This window comes from Rhinolophus sinicus, chromosome 3 (genome assembly GCF_057876585.1).
Source record: "Rhinolophus sinicus isolate RSI-liver-muscle chromosome 3, RSI-T2T, whole genome shotgun sequence".
NCBI classification, from domain to species: Eukaryota; Metazoa; Chordata; class Mammalia; order Chiroptera; family Rhinolophidae; genus Rhinolophus; species Rhinolophus sinicus.
In genome coordinates, this window is record NC_142503.1 from 175,918,081 (window position 1) to 175,932,828 (window position 14,748).

Here is a 14,748-nt window from a genome sequence, read left to right on the forward strand (position 1 = left end):
TAGATCTTTCATCGCCAGTCCATAGAAAGCTTTCCTAGTGTTTTTGCTGCTGTGTAATATTCTATCGTGTTGCTATACCATAGTTTATTTTGTCAGTTTCCCTATTGATGGGCATTTAGGTTAATTCCAGTCCTTTTCTCTTACAAACAGTGCTGCAATGAAGAATCTGTCCCTATATAATTGAAATTCACCTTAATGTCAAATCAAAACAGGTGCATTTGTTATCACTTTAATACCTAATATGAAGCACTTTTTTGTGAGAAATTTTGCACATATTATGAGTAAATCAAGATTATTGTGTGTATAGAATATTTTCTATACATTATGCCACAGATAAAAATAGGTTAGAATATATCTATGCACATATATAAATAATTTTGACAGCATCTCTGTCAGATTTTTTTTTTTAAGCTTTCCTACCCAGTATCCATATGTCACTTTTAAAAGTAATTTGATTTTTCTTAGTAATTTCCAATGAGGATAAGTTTTCTAACTAGCATTTTTTTTTGCTCCCAACACTGAATTTTTCCAGTTTCTTTGTCATTCTGTTTGGAGGACAGTATGGTGATAAATCTTTAGGAAGTAGTTAAGAGTTATCATGTTTATGATGAACAAACCAAAATAAATGCTATCAGTGAAAATCATGAGGATTTAAAAATATGACCAAAGTCTTCATGTTTAGTAATGGCAGAATAGCTTGTTGCGGCCCAGCACATCCACTGATAATAACCAGAAACACTAGACAAAATATTTTTAAAAAATAAATTTGGATTTGCTTTTGGAAATAGAGTAGATGTATTTTTCCCCATTCTTCCTGCTAAGTACAGCCAAAAACCTCGTATATTGTATATAAAGCAAACATAAAATGAACCAGAAAGGTGGAGAGAAGAAAGCAGATTAGCTAGGGACCTTGACATTTGAGGAATGACCCAAGGGTCATTCATGATCAAAACAGAAATATACAGAAATTTCCTCAACTTAATAAAAAAAGAAAATGTACAGAAAACCTACAGCTCATATCATACTTAGTAATGAAAGACTTAATGGTAACAAGGTAAGGGTGTACACTGTCACCACTGGTATTCAACATAGTACTGAAAGTTCTAGTCAGCACAATAAGGCAAAAAATAAAAAACAAAAAAAGGAAATAAAAGGGGTGTATATAGAGGAAAGAAAAAAATAAAACTGTCCCTATTTCAGATAAACATGATAGTCTATGTACAAAACTCCAAGGAATCTACAAAAACTTCCTAGAACTACAAGGTGTGTTCACCAAGGTTGTATGATTCAACATCAACTCACACAAATCATTTATTTTAATGAACATATGAAAACTGAAAGTAAAATACACTACCATTTACAATCCCTCAATAAAAAATTAAATACTTGGGTATTTATCTAACAAAACATATATAGGACGTGTATGCTGAAAACTAAAACAATGATGAAAGAAACCAAAGAACACCTGAATAAATGGAGAGACATACCATGGTTATGGATTGAAAGACTCAACATATTAATGGTGTCCATTTTCCCCTAATTGATATACAATTTAGCACAATTAGTATCTAAAGCCTAACAAGATTTTTTTGTAATTATAGACAAGGTTATTCGGAAATTTACATGGAAAGACAAAGGAACTAGAATAGCTAAAATTATTTTGAGAAAGAAGAATAAAGTAAGAGAGAGTATTCTACCTAATTTCAAGACTTATTATATAGCTTCAGCAATCAAGACTATGTCTTACTATTTATCAGAAGGATAGATACATAGATCAATCGGAATTAGTCCCACACAAATATATCCAACCGATTTTTAAAAAAGGTGTAAAAATAATTCAATGGAGGAAGGATAGGCTTTTCAAACAAAGGCACTAGGACACTTAGACATCCAGGAGACAAAATAATGAACTTGACCTAAACCTCACACATTATACAAAAATTTATTCAGATGGAAATGTAAAACTATAAAAATTTTTGACAACAAAATCTTTGGGACCTACGGCTTGGTTAAGAGTTATTAGACATAACACAAAATCTTGATTCAGAAAAGAAATAATTGAGAAAGTGGAGTTCATCAAAATTAAAGACATCCTGCGGCATTTCTTTTTCTTGGATATTTGCTGATTTGTAAGAGGCTTGGGGCATAAATCTAGCATAAAGCTGCATATAAAAAGTTAGATGACAGATGAGAGCTTTCATGGGAGCTGCAGAAATAAAAAAGTGTATTCAAGGGTCACTGGAGAACTCAGATCTGTTAAACAATCAAATTGAAATTCTAGAACTGAAAAAAATAATGAAGTTAAAATCTCAGTAGATGCGTTAAAGAGCATGTTAGACACAACAGAAAAGAAAATTGATGAATTGAAGATAGGTTACCAGAAAAATTTTAACTGAAACATGGAGACAAGAAAACATGAGAAATACGAAAAAGTGTCTAAAAGGCATGTGGGCCACAGTGAAATACATATATGTAAATCAATTCCCAGGAGAAGAGAGATTAAAGCAGTATTTGGGGACAGAATGAATAGTCGAAGAAATACTAATAGAGAAATTTCCAAAACGGATGAAAGATGAATTAAGACAGAATCAAGAAGCTCTGCCTCCCTAAGCAAGACAAATATAAAGAAAACCAGACATAAGCCCATCTAGTAAAATAAAATAAAATATTGCTGAAAATAAAAGAAAAAAACAAATTTTAAAAATAGCCAAAGGAAAAAAAACCTTCAAAGAAGAGCAGTGAGACAATTGGTTATTAAAATTAACCATTTGCTGAGCTATAAAGCATAAAGGAGCTATAAAGGTGCTATAAAAAATTAACCATTTGCTGAGCTATAAAGCATAAAGGAGCTATAAAGAAAAGGTGGAAGCCAGAAGACATCCAGAATGCTGAAAGAGAATAACTCTCACAATAAATTTTGCCCAACAAAAATATTCTTTAAAAATGTAGACAAAACTAATTTATAGTGGGGAAAAAAATAAAGCAGTCTGAGGCTGTTAGTTGATGCAGAGATGGGCTGGGAACCAGGAAATTTGGGGTGGGGGGGTGGGCAGTGATGGAAATGTTCTTTATCTTGATTGTGGCAGCGATTTATTAGAACTCATTAAATTATGTGCCTCAAATGGATGCAGTTTACTATTCAGAAATTATATACCATTCAAGTTGATTCAAAAACGGAAGGCAAATTTCTGCTTCTGGCCAAGGTTAAGAAAGAGGGACTAGATTTATCCTCCCATCCGAAACTACTTAAAAACTAGACAAAACAAGGAAACAGTGGATTTTAAGACATTGGACATCAGGCAATGAAGGATAGTGATCTCTAGGAGGTTGGAAACAAATGAACCGAACCCTAAGATCGCACCATCTTTGTACCTGAAAAGAAGTTTCCAGGCTGCAGTGTGAGAGGGGCACCCAGCTGAAACCCAGAGATCTGTGATGTGAAGCCATGTTGGCTCCAGTTCGCAGAGCTGAGTACTGATAAGTTACCTGCATTTGAGGGAATGACTTGAGGCCAGGGTAAGAAACAGCCTAAAGGCTGAGGGCGGCAAATCCTCAGACCTCTCACATGGCTGGAAAGAATGTCTGCTCCCACCAGGCAGACTGGACAACCTCAGAGTTCCCATGGCATTGGGCAGTCTCAGAATGGTTTAGCTGCAATAGTGGGGTAAAATTATCCTCAAATTAAATTCTCATCTGGTACGACCTAACAGCAAGAACTGAAAGGATCTAACTATTTCCAAATAACTTAATTCTATCCCAGAACAAAGCTCAAGCACCCCTCAAGGGTTCACAGCCCACACTTTGAGAACTGCTGTACAAAGAAATACCTCACAGTGACTGTTTTAAATTTCTAGATTAAATCAGACAATTTGGATGGTTTCGTGAGAACAGTAAGAACTGGGTTGTTCTCATGGTCTGTGCCGCCCCAGTGGCCGTCCTCTGGCTGGGACGCCAGGGACGAAAAGATGAAAAGGCAGCACTGCTGAAGAGGCCTGAGAACTTGGTTATGCACATCTGTTTCCACCGGTAGGGGGCTCTGACTTCATCATCCACCTTTCCAGGAATTCAGGGCTGTGTAAGTCAGGTTGCACTTCCTGTTTCTTTGAGTCTGTGCTAAAGTCCCTATTTTATGAGAGGAAGAGCAGTTTCATGCACTGTTTGTTCCAAGCTGTGGGAGCCCATGTCACTTTGGTGGCTTTTGAAAGACCCTTTGCTTTGTTGAGATTCACCTGCATGTCGAATACAACCTTAGTCCCGGTGGATTGACCATCATCACTTTATAATACAGATGTTTGTTGAGTATCCAAACACTTGCATCAGTGCTCCAGGAGAACAGTTGGTATGCAGGCACACAGCTGTATAGCATGACCCCAAGATTAGCCAAAGCAAAACCCTAAACTGTGGAGAAGCCCAACCTGTTCCCAAGATGGCTGCTGGTGTCATCATCGCTCTGTTTTGATCATTACATAAAGGTATTATATAATCACACACATAAGCCCAGGCAGATGTGTCTCAAACAAAAATGCTGTTTTATTTAACCTCATAGCAATTCAAAACCCCCAAACGATAGCTTTAACTCCATTTACATTTGCTCTTTCTCTTGAAATATCCCTTATTACATTTACATAACTCCTCCTTAACAACTTCTCATATTCTGGCAGGGAACACAGTTGCTAACTAAGGATTCTGAATTCAGAGAATGCCACCTACCTTGATTTAATTGCAGTAGAAAGCAAGGAGACAGTCATATTGTCACTTTACAAGATAGAGCAGTGACATTTGGCAGTTTCAAACCATAGGAAATTTGGAATTCTAACAAATTTCCTAATCCTCTTAAAGGAGCCTTCCTTTCACAACCAGAAAAAAACCAGTTTGTTCTCCTATATCTGCAGGTGGAGTTCACTAGAGCATAAGAAATCAGTCCAAACAAAACAGTACATTGTCTCATTGGCCTTGCATTCTGCTTCTCCAGTGGTTTGGGGGAAGTTTCCTTATCTTCCCTCCACAGTGAACTTTTTTTTTTCTTTCTTTTCTCGCTTTCCTTTTTTTTTTTTTTTTTTTTAAATAAATGAATCCTTTTGAGTGTTGCACTGTGAAATCTTAGGCCTTTATCTAAGAAGTTTTAAAAGCCATCCACAAATCCAATGTCACTGATGCTTTCTATTGAACAAGGTGACTTTTGTCTTACATTGTTGCATGAGAAGGCTGATCTGGGAGGCACAGAGCCAAACAGCAAATAACTCAAAGCCCCTTCCTTTCTCGTGATTGCTTCATCTCTGATAGCTCTCCCTGCAGGGGGAGTAAGGATATGGCTGTATTAAGGACTTCTTTTGTAACAGACGTAGAGCCTACCACTACTTTTTTGTTTGTGGAGACCTGATAGGGCACTCAGCTTAATTCTAAAGCCAAGATGAAATCTCTACCTGTGGGAGTTCCCTTCTAAGCATTAGCCACATTCAGACCTTGGAAGCGGGTGGGCTAAGAAAAGGCTGAAAGATCAGTGGTGTGGAGGTCTTATTCTGATTTCTCTTGTTGGGTTTTGTCTACATGGGGTAGACTAAATGAACGAAGTCCTAAATCTGTTTCAGTTAGTAATTACAATGAAGCAGCAATGAACTAAGGTTGTATGCTATTTTAAAAATATTCCAATATTAGTATCTCTAGTTATTTGCAGGTTTCAGACTTCGAACTTGACCTTTCACTCCCTGAAGTAGGCAGAGCAGTCAGTTGGGTGCATTTCCCAGAGCCCTGGGGAGCTCTCATGTCCATGTGTCATGTAAAGGCTGCTGAGCTTCTTTGTCAACTACGTAGTGTGCAGTGGACAGGGGAAAGCAAGCGAGACTTTTCCCCATGGCATTTTCTGGGTTATCACTGTTCTGAAGCTGTTCAGGTTCACAGTCCCTTGTGTAAAATGGTAAGAGCTGGATATGTTTCAGAAGTCAGAAATGTCCAGATTTTAGCAGGGCAATAAAATGCATACACCATCTAGTAATATAATATTCCCAATGTGATCTGGAGCAGCACCCCACAAATTAGTATTTCCACAGGGAAAAGATGAATATTTCCCCAAAGAGGAATACATTAAAAGAACTAATGGCAGCTCATATCAAGTTTTGCTGCCAAATGGGTTTGCTTAACTTTGTTTTTTTACTTTTCCAACTTCAGAATTGCAACTAAGGGGCTGTGGACATACGTTGCAGTGATAGAAATAGAGCAAAACAAGCCTTATTGAGTCCTGGTAATACTTAATAGAGTCAAATCACAGGACTGCCGATTGTCATCTTGTGTTTCTCCCTACAGGGCTAGTTACTTTCTCTTCCATTCTCTGACCTTCTCTTCGCTTATCTGTCAGACAGGGGTAATATTTGCTTTACAGGCTGTTGTGAGGATAAACTAATGTTAAACATTGAACATAGTGATGTGCATATAATGGATACTCATTAAACGCTAGCTATTAGAATTTTGCCTCTCCCCTTTCCTTTTATCAGATAAAAGTTTACTGATAATGTGGTTGCAATGTCACTCTGGAAATTGGTCTAAGTGATACTACCACCTTAAAATTAGTTTGCAGAATGACTAGACTTTTCAATGATGAATAAATGTTTTGATGTTATATCTAAATCTTTTGAATGCTACATTTTAGCTGTAGCTGAGGAAGGAGGACTTGCCACCAGCTGATTAACCATTATGTTGTCCCTTTTGAAGTTTCTATCCGGGCACTCATCTTCTGGAAAAATATTTGAAAAGGGCATTGTTGATGATGGAAGTGCTCTGACGAAGATGTAACTGAGGTTCCTAATTTAATACATTGCAGAAATGGCATTGGAAGATAAGTCTTTTCCAGTGTTATAAAAAAAATTGCAAGGACTTTAATGGGCTGTTTAGGGCAAAACAATTTATTTCAAAGTGGCTTTTGTAAAGTAGACTTCTGACTTTAAATTTGTAATGACCTCCTTTTTGAAAAGGAGATGATTGAAAAAGAATTGCCTTTTGTTGTCAGGCTGTTTTTTGTTTTTGTTTTATAACTTTGTTTTGTACTGTAATCCATTAACGGAAATTCCCTAAGTGTCAACATCTGTTCTAATGATGTATGATCATGCCATACAGGAGATTTTAATTTCCTTTTCTGGCCTTTCGTCTTAATTCATGAAGATTATAATTACAGATGCTTACTCTTCCATGTTTTCTTGGAGCAGAGACAGAAGAATTAAAACGGAAGGATTTCACGAGAAGTTAGCTGTGTGATGGGCATTTGCTTTCCAGGATGTACTGTACTAGCATTTAAGTGGGCCCAGGTGCACCTGTCTGTACTGATTGCGTTGTGTTGCCTGCCCTCCACAGCTGAACTATCAGCAGAAAGTCGGCATCATGTACTGCAAAGCGGGACAGAGCACGGAGGAAGAGATGTACAACAACGAATCAGCCGGCCCCGCCTTTGAGGAGTTCCTTCAGCTGTTGGGAGAACGCATTCGGCTCAAAGGATTTGAGAAGTATCGGGCACAGCTTGACACCAAAAGTAAGAAATACTTAGACCCTCCTACGAGGCTTATTTTCCTCCTGCTGTGTTGATGTTCATCTGCTAAATTGCCCATAAAACAACTTTGCCACTTATTGCAGAAAACTGCTGGTGATGGAGGAGAGGAAGCCAGAGAGGGAGGTTGTGGCTCCAGAACAACTGAAGACTCTTATCAAAGTAGCTAGGATTGAACTGTAAATCAACAGTGTTATCAGAGGTGTGGATGGAGTAGAGCAGTGGGTGCAGATCGTGCTCCTGGATCGTGTTGCATAAATTTCATTATATTTAGCTGAATGTTAAAGTGGTTAAAAACCCTGACAACTTGGAACCATCTGGTCGTAAGCCCTAGAATTTTTGACTTGTTATTAATTCCTTTCATAACCCTCGTGCTTATCTTTGTAGCCTGCCTCGCCATGGTTTTTTATTCACTTTCGTATTCTTTTAATATCTAGCAGGGTTTTTGTTTATTTTCTATTATTATTGCCCGTAGTCTAACTTAATCTCTAAGAAAACAGGCTTCTTAGCTTTGGTATTAGTTTGGCTCATAAAGCGTGTTGATTAAAAGCACAATAAATGAAGCAGTCTATTTACTTACAGCTCACAAATGTGCAAGGTTGTCTGCTCCCATTCCCCAAGTTGTTAATAAAATAGTTGAATTCTCAAGTATCTATTTTGGTTAGAGTATGTTGACTTCTGCTTTGTGTCTGTGTGGAGGCACTTTTAAATTTTAATCTCAAAATCCATCCATAGACACCTGTGACCTGCTTTTCTTTGAGAAGGTCTTTGGATTAGCACATCTGTATTGCGGTCTATAGTAATCTCTCTGATTTTCTGTACCGGAAATTAAATAAGGAGTTGAGTCATGAAAACAGAAAAGCATTCATAAACTACTGCAGGGAAGAATTTCCTGTTGCCATGGTTTTACTGTTGCCAACTTGGAAACGATGTGCAAGAGAGACTATTAAAACCCATAAATATCCTAGACTCTTAAATATTATTTTAACGTTCCATACTCTGCTCGTAACTGCATAAAATATTAAATCTCAATATACCCTTAAACTCTTTTTATCCATATATTCTGACACATACCCTGCACAATTCATTCATGTTGTCCCAATTTGTTGTTATATAAATTATCATCACCACAAAGAGCTATTGAAAGAGTCTGGGAAGAGAATGTAATAAGCACCCTGATTCTATAAATGAATGGCCAGATTGGGAGTAGGTAAGATTATGTGTTATTTGTATATTTACACATTCCCAGTCACTTCTCGACAATGAAGGGCAATGTGAGAAATGTATACCAAAGCCATACTTAAGCAACGTGGCATTACATAAGGCAGTGGAAGAGGCAAACTCTGCACTCTGCACATTTTGCCCCAATATCTAATAACTGTGAAGGCCAGAGGGGACGAGCCTAGAGGGGACGAGCAGTTATTGGAAAACTGCCTGTAACTGTAGTTAGTTATATAATACAGTCAGCAGGGAAGGGTCCCTTTTCACTGCTCTCCTTTAAGGATTCCTGTAACCTTTTGAGGCATAGCTCCTGAGCAAAAGAATTCGTAGTTTCTTTTCTGCTCTTTCAGAGTATCAGATTTCCTAAAGTGAATGAAAAGTAGGAAAGTGTTTTCATTCTGAAGCCCCGAAGATGCATGTTTATCTCTCTTACTCCAAGCAGATGGGGTCAGAAACTAGAAGGGACCGTTAGCCTCATCGTTTAAACAGGTATGAAACAATGACAGACAACAGAAATAGGGACCAACCAGCCTCTGTACACCCCAGCAGCATCGTACTGGCCATGGCACACCCAGAGATGACACTTTGCTCTGTACTCTGTGAGATAATCTCACCATGTTTTACTTAATTTCATTTTGTGTGAAGAAACTATTTCTTTCAATAAAATCCTTAAAAAGAGAAAAACGCTTTCAAGAACAAGTATTCCTAAAGGGTTGTGCCCTCTGCATAATGATAGTGTAGCTGTCACTTGGATCTGTGGATTTGTAGTTTTCATCAAATTACGATATTTGCCAATCTTTATTTCTTTATTTTTTTCCTGATCCTTTTTCTGAATCAGGTTCCAATTACATATATGTTAGCTCACTTACTAGTGAACCAAAGCTTAATGATACTGTTGATTTAATTTTTTAACCTTTTTTCTTGGTGCTTTCATTTGAATAGTTCCTGTTAATATGTATTCAAGTTCACTGTGTTTTTCTTTTCTTCCACAGTGTCTTAGTCTGCTGCTAATCCAATCCAATTAAATTTTCATTTCAGATATTGTAATTTTCAGGGCTAGATTTCAGGGTTCTCTTTTCATATATTTTCCATTTTCTCCTCATTAGGTTCATGTTGTCTTTTAAATCCTTGAACCTGTTTGCAATAGCTATTATAAAATCTTCATGTGCTAATTCCATCATCTCTGTCATTTGGGATTTTTCCTGCTTTTGTGTTATGTTTTTCTGCTTCACGTGTCAGTTATTTTTGATTGGATAGATGACATGGTGAATATTTCACTGTTGAATGTATGGATTCTGTTGTCTTCCTTAAAGAGTGTTGAGTTTTGATCTGGTAGGCTGTTAAATGAATTATAGAACAGCCTGATCTTTATGAATCTTATCCTTACACTTTATTGAAGCATACCTAGAGCAGCCTTGATTCTCTGACTGATTTAGCCCCATTATTAAGACATGACTTTTCTTGCATCTGAATCCCTGCATATTCAATGAGGTATCTCCATTCTGGTTGGTCAGAACTCCAATGTCTTCCTCCCAGTGTGAACTGTGAGAATTGTTTGGCTTATAATTCTCTGGGAGTGGTTCTTTCACTAATAATTTTTCTTTGCCTGGCATTGGAGTCTCACTCTCTGTGTGTGCACTTTAATACTCAGCCTGCAAATTAGGGGGATCCGCATGCAGATTTGAACCTCTGGGTAATTTCCTCCTCTTTGGTACTCTGTCTAGCAGATATCAGCCTTCACAGACTTCCTGAACGCCAGCCTATTTTAGCTTCCCTCTTTGAAGCCCTGCTCTGTGCCATTTTTCCAAAAGTACCTCCAGGTAGAAAGCTCAGTGTAATCAACCATAGGGCTCACCTTTGATTCTCTTTTCTCAGGGATCACTGTCCATTGCTGCCTATTATAAAATGTCTAAACAATTGTTTCAGATATATTGTCAACTTTTCTAGTTATTTACAATGGGAGAGCAAGTCCTGTACCAAGTACTGTTACAGCCAGAAGCAGAAGCCCCAAATACTTTTCATAGATGCCATCTCGTGTAATCTCCACTAGCACTGCTAGATACCAGTTATCCCCATTTGACAGAATTGCCTTCTTTAGATTAACCAACATGTCTAAGATTAGACAGCTAGTAAGCATTAGGGAAAATGAACAGCTCCTGTTGGTCTAGTTAATGAAGTACTCAGAGAAAGCATAAATGTAGAATTCAGCACAGCGAAGCCCCGAGCTCTGCCTTGTGGGTATGTCTTCCCCTCTCTCAGTCCTGGGGCTAAAAATATCCAAGCATCTCCTGAGACAGCTCTACTTGTCATGTATTATAATTATATTCAGATTTTAGTACTTTGGTAAAGGAGGGACAGGCTCAGGGAAGGAAGTATTGATGGAACTATTGAACCGTTTCTTTTTTCCCCCCAATTTTCTGTACAAAGTTCATTTTCTGATCTCAGAAATAAGGATTTCTAGCAAATGAGCTATAAATGCTGTCAGGGTTTGATATTTGTAGTTAGTGGATTTTTGTTCCTTGTTTCTGTATTTGGATGACATAATCTCTAGATAATTACAATCGTCTCTCACTGCAGTAAACACAGAAATAAACTTTCTACCAAGCAGTTTGAAAACTGGAGACCACCCTCATTTTGAGCTGTGCGTATAGATTATTATTTGGGAAATTATTTCCTGACTGAGACGTGTTTTTCAGGTCAGCACATAGGAGACTTAGAAGCCCTTTGTAAAACATTTTTTCAAAGTCTTCATTAATTTGCTGCAATATTAGTAAATGCTTGTTACTTCTCCCATTTTTCAGCAATGTTTGTTGTAAAAACCACTGATATTCAGGATCTTAGAAGACATGTAAGACTTTTCATAAAGAAAATAAGTCCTTTGTTTGAAATATTTAAACTTTGATAGGGAAGGGATAAAACTAGCATTTTTTAAATGCTTTGTACGTGCAAAGGGCTATTTGGAGTTTGAGACTGATAATGAAGAAAGGATTCCTTTTTCACCTCCTTAACTTTGAACTGTGTTACAGTGTAACGTTTTTGTTTTTGTTTTTGAGTGTTCCTGAGATGCACTTGGCAAAGAAATTAAAATACAGAGGGTGCCAAAAAAAATGTATACACATTTTAAGAAAGGAAAACTGTATTAAAATTGTAATACTCAGTATATACCAATAACAAAAGATGAATACAAATCACGTGTGACTTCTGCAGTTACAAGAGGTGCTCAAAGTGGTTACCATCAGCATCCAGACACTTCTGATTACGGCAAACTACTGCTTGAACAACGTTGACCCAACTGTCCACTTGTATATATATATTTTTGGCACGCCCGGTATGTAAAAAGCCCTATTTAAAGACACTACACTTTTTACCTCAACTAGACACAATTCTAAGTTCTAATCAACACATTTCTTGAGCATCTTTTACAGGCTAGCATTTTCATATATGTTATTTTGCTTAATCCGCAGAACAGTGAAGATTGAGATTAGAGCAGCACAGACAAGTGAAGTAACTTGTTTGTGGTCATTTAGCAAATGATGCTACTGGCATTCAAATTCAGATCTTCTTATTTCCATATTGGGAATCCGGGTAATTGCAGGTACCTTGCAAAGTGAGCAGTGGGTAGAAGTACTGGCTGATTTCTGAGCACCAACTCCACACCTCGTGTCCTTTCCTCTCTGTGTGTTGGCAATTTTGAGAAGCCTGGAGTCCCATGTACATTCACGTGCATACTCACACATTCCTTGAACTGACAGTATGAATTTGCCTATCATGGCAAAAGGTAGTACTCCAGACTCTTCTTGATCCCATCTTCACTGAGGTAAAGTAACTCGTCACCTGACTATGGCTAAAGGTACGTTGCGGAAAATATTAGTAAATATGGTAGATGCCAGAGTAGGTGGAATTCTTGACTTTCCCAAATACTTCATTAGTGAGTAAGTGAACTACTACTACAAGGGCAGAAGCATACCTCCTCTCATATAGATGCTGTTGTTCCAGATGTCAGTGCTTTTCCCTGGCTGTGTTTCTGAGCATTGACTCTGGCATCCCCAGACTTTGAGGCAAGGTTGTGTAGATGGAAGATCTGGGCTTCGTAAATGGATGATGGCCCCAGCAGCCGGTGACTATTGTAATATTTCACGCTATAGATAAGAATCAGACCCACCACCTGTCTCTGATTTCATGTTGCATCTGATGTGTTTTGTAGTGGTGAAGACATTAATAAACTGTGCTTAAGCTTTCTTCATCCTATTGACTTTATTCGTCCACATGCATTAAGTTAATGAAATTGCTTTTCTCCTTGTGTTCATAAATATTAACAGCTATGAACTTTCCACAAGTCAGTTGCATAGGCTTGTTTTCCCTCATCTAGCTTTTCTTAAACATCCGTTAGTGACCAAAAAATGGTTATATGAAAGTCTGATTAGCTTTTCCTGATTCAGATTCATACACATACATCTTTATCATCCAAGTTTCAGATGGCCTAACAGCAAAAGAGGTGAGCCGAAAGAGGAGGCAAGGGTGAATATGACATTGACCGTATCTGAAATTGCTCTACAAACTTATTAACCTTGTTCATACCATCTACCAAAAAAATGCCGGATGTAGGATATTATCACATATCTCCACCTTTTCAAAGTAGCTGAGAAGAATATTCTTATCATTTCTTCAATTATTCAATGTCTTCTTATCATCTAGTTTGAATATTAGAAATTTTACTTTCTATGGCTTAGCATAGCATGCTGACCTTATTAGTTGGTATGTCCAATCGCTGGTCGATGATTTGGAGGCAAATCTCGTAATTTTCAAGATGACCCATGAGATGCCTGACTATACTTTTAAATGTCTAAAGCGCCGTACAAATGTGAAGGATCATTATCTTCTTTTCATTGCTCTTCTACAAGCATGTTTTTTCCCTTTAGAAATTATTCAATATATAGTCTCTCCAACCATAGAAAAAAGATTTTTGTCATTTTCCTTAATTGTCATTTTTCTGATTTGTCATTAAATCTGTCATGGTTTCGGGGTAACAACAATATCGGATGCCTTCTTCTTTAGCGAATATAGCAAACCTTCATTTTTCCATTCTGTCTGGTAAAGCTTAGCAATTCTCTTAGGCACATAGAATTTCAGGGTTTGAGAATTCCTTTCTTCTCAGAAAGGAAAATTTCATTGTTTTTGCCCTAGTTTCATCTTTAAAACCTTTGAAACTATTACCAGACTGTTTTAAATTATGAGCAAAACGGGGGTATCCGAAGGTCCCCGGAAAAAGGCTGGTCAAGCCGCATACATTATATAAAATGAGGCATGCAGAGGAAAAAGAGAAAGGACTAGAAGTAGAAAAACAAATGATCTTCAAGGTTGTCTCACTTCAGTAAGACAGAGGAAACTCTCTGGCAATAATCCTTTTAGAATTAGACAGACAAAGCAAAATGTAATAAATGAATACTGGATGACAGTCTTTTTTTCTAGTTCATTAATTTCGCTTAAAATTGACTTGAAATACATGTAAGTACACGTCAAAGCTGACATACTCACTTGAAAATTTTAAAATGTACTAATCTATGCCTGAGGTATTTATAGCAAGGGTCCTTAACAATAGGTAAGTTCTTCAGACTCAAGGACTGTCTTAAATACCGGGGGTGCCAAAAAAATGTATACACGTGACTTGTATTCATCTTCTGTTATCAGTATATATTGAGTATGACAATTTTAACAGTTTTCTTCTTTCTTAAAATATGTATACTTTTTTTGGCGCCCTCTGTAGTTCAGTTACTTATTGTAGTAACTTGTAGTTTCTTATGGCGGCAGTCATTAACATTTAGGAGACATTTTTCTTGGGGAATTAATATGTTGGTGTATACTTCTGAAAAGTAGTCTTTGCTTTATTCTTCTTTTAGCTTGTTTTTAAAACCCTTTGCATATTAGATCAGCCTCAACATTAAGATCCTCCAAGAAACTCAAGGTTGAGACTCAGGGCTCTCGAACATTCTTTACAA

At 37.3% G+C, this 14,748-nt stretch overlaps 1 protein-coding gene across 21 annotated transcripts in view; it reads left to right on the forward strand.

The window, feature by feature from the left end:
* The window catches only part of SIPA1L1 (signal induced proliferation associated 1 like 1), a 350,224-nt gene that overhangs the window by 230,817 nt on the left and 104,659 nt on the right, over positions 1–14,748 (forward strand). For all 21 annotated transcript variants that reach the window (XM_074327262.2, XM_074327274.2, XM_074327276.2 and 18 more), the window contains one exon: positions 7,342–7,516. In XM_074327262.2, coding sequence (XP_074183363.2) covers positions 7,342–7,516 — 175 coding nt within the window. The remainder of the gene's footprint in view (positions 1–7,341; positions 7,517–14,748) is intronic.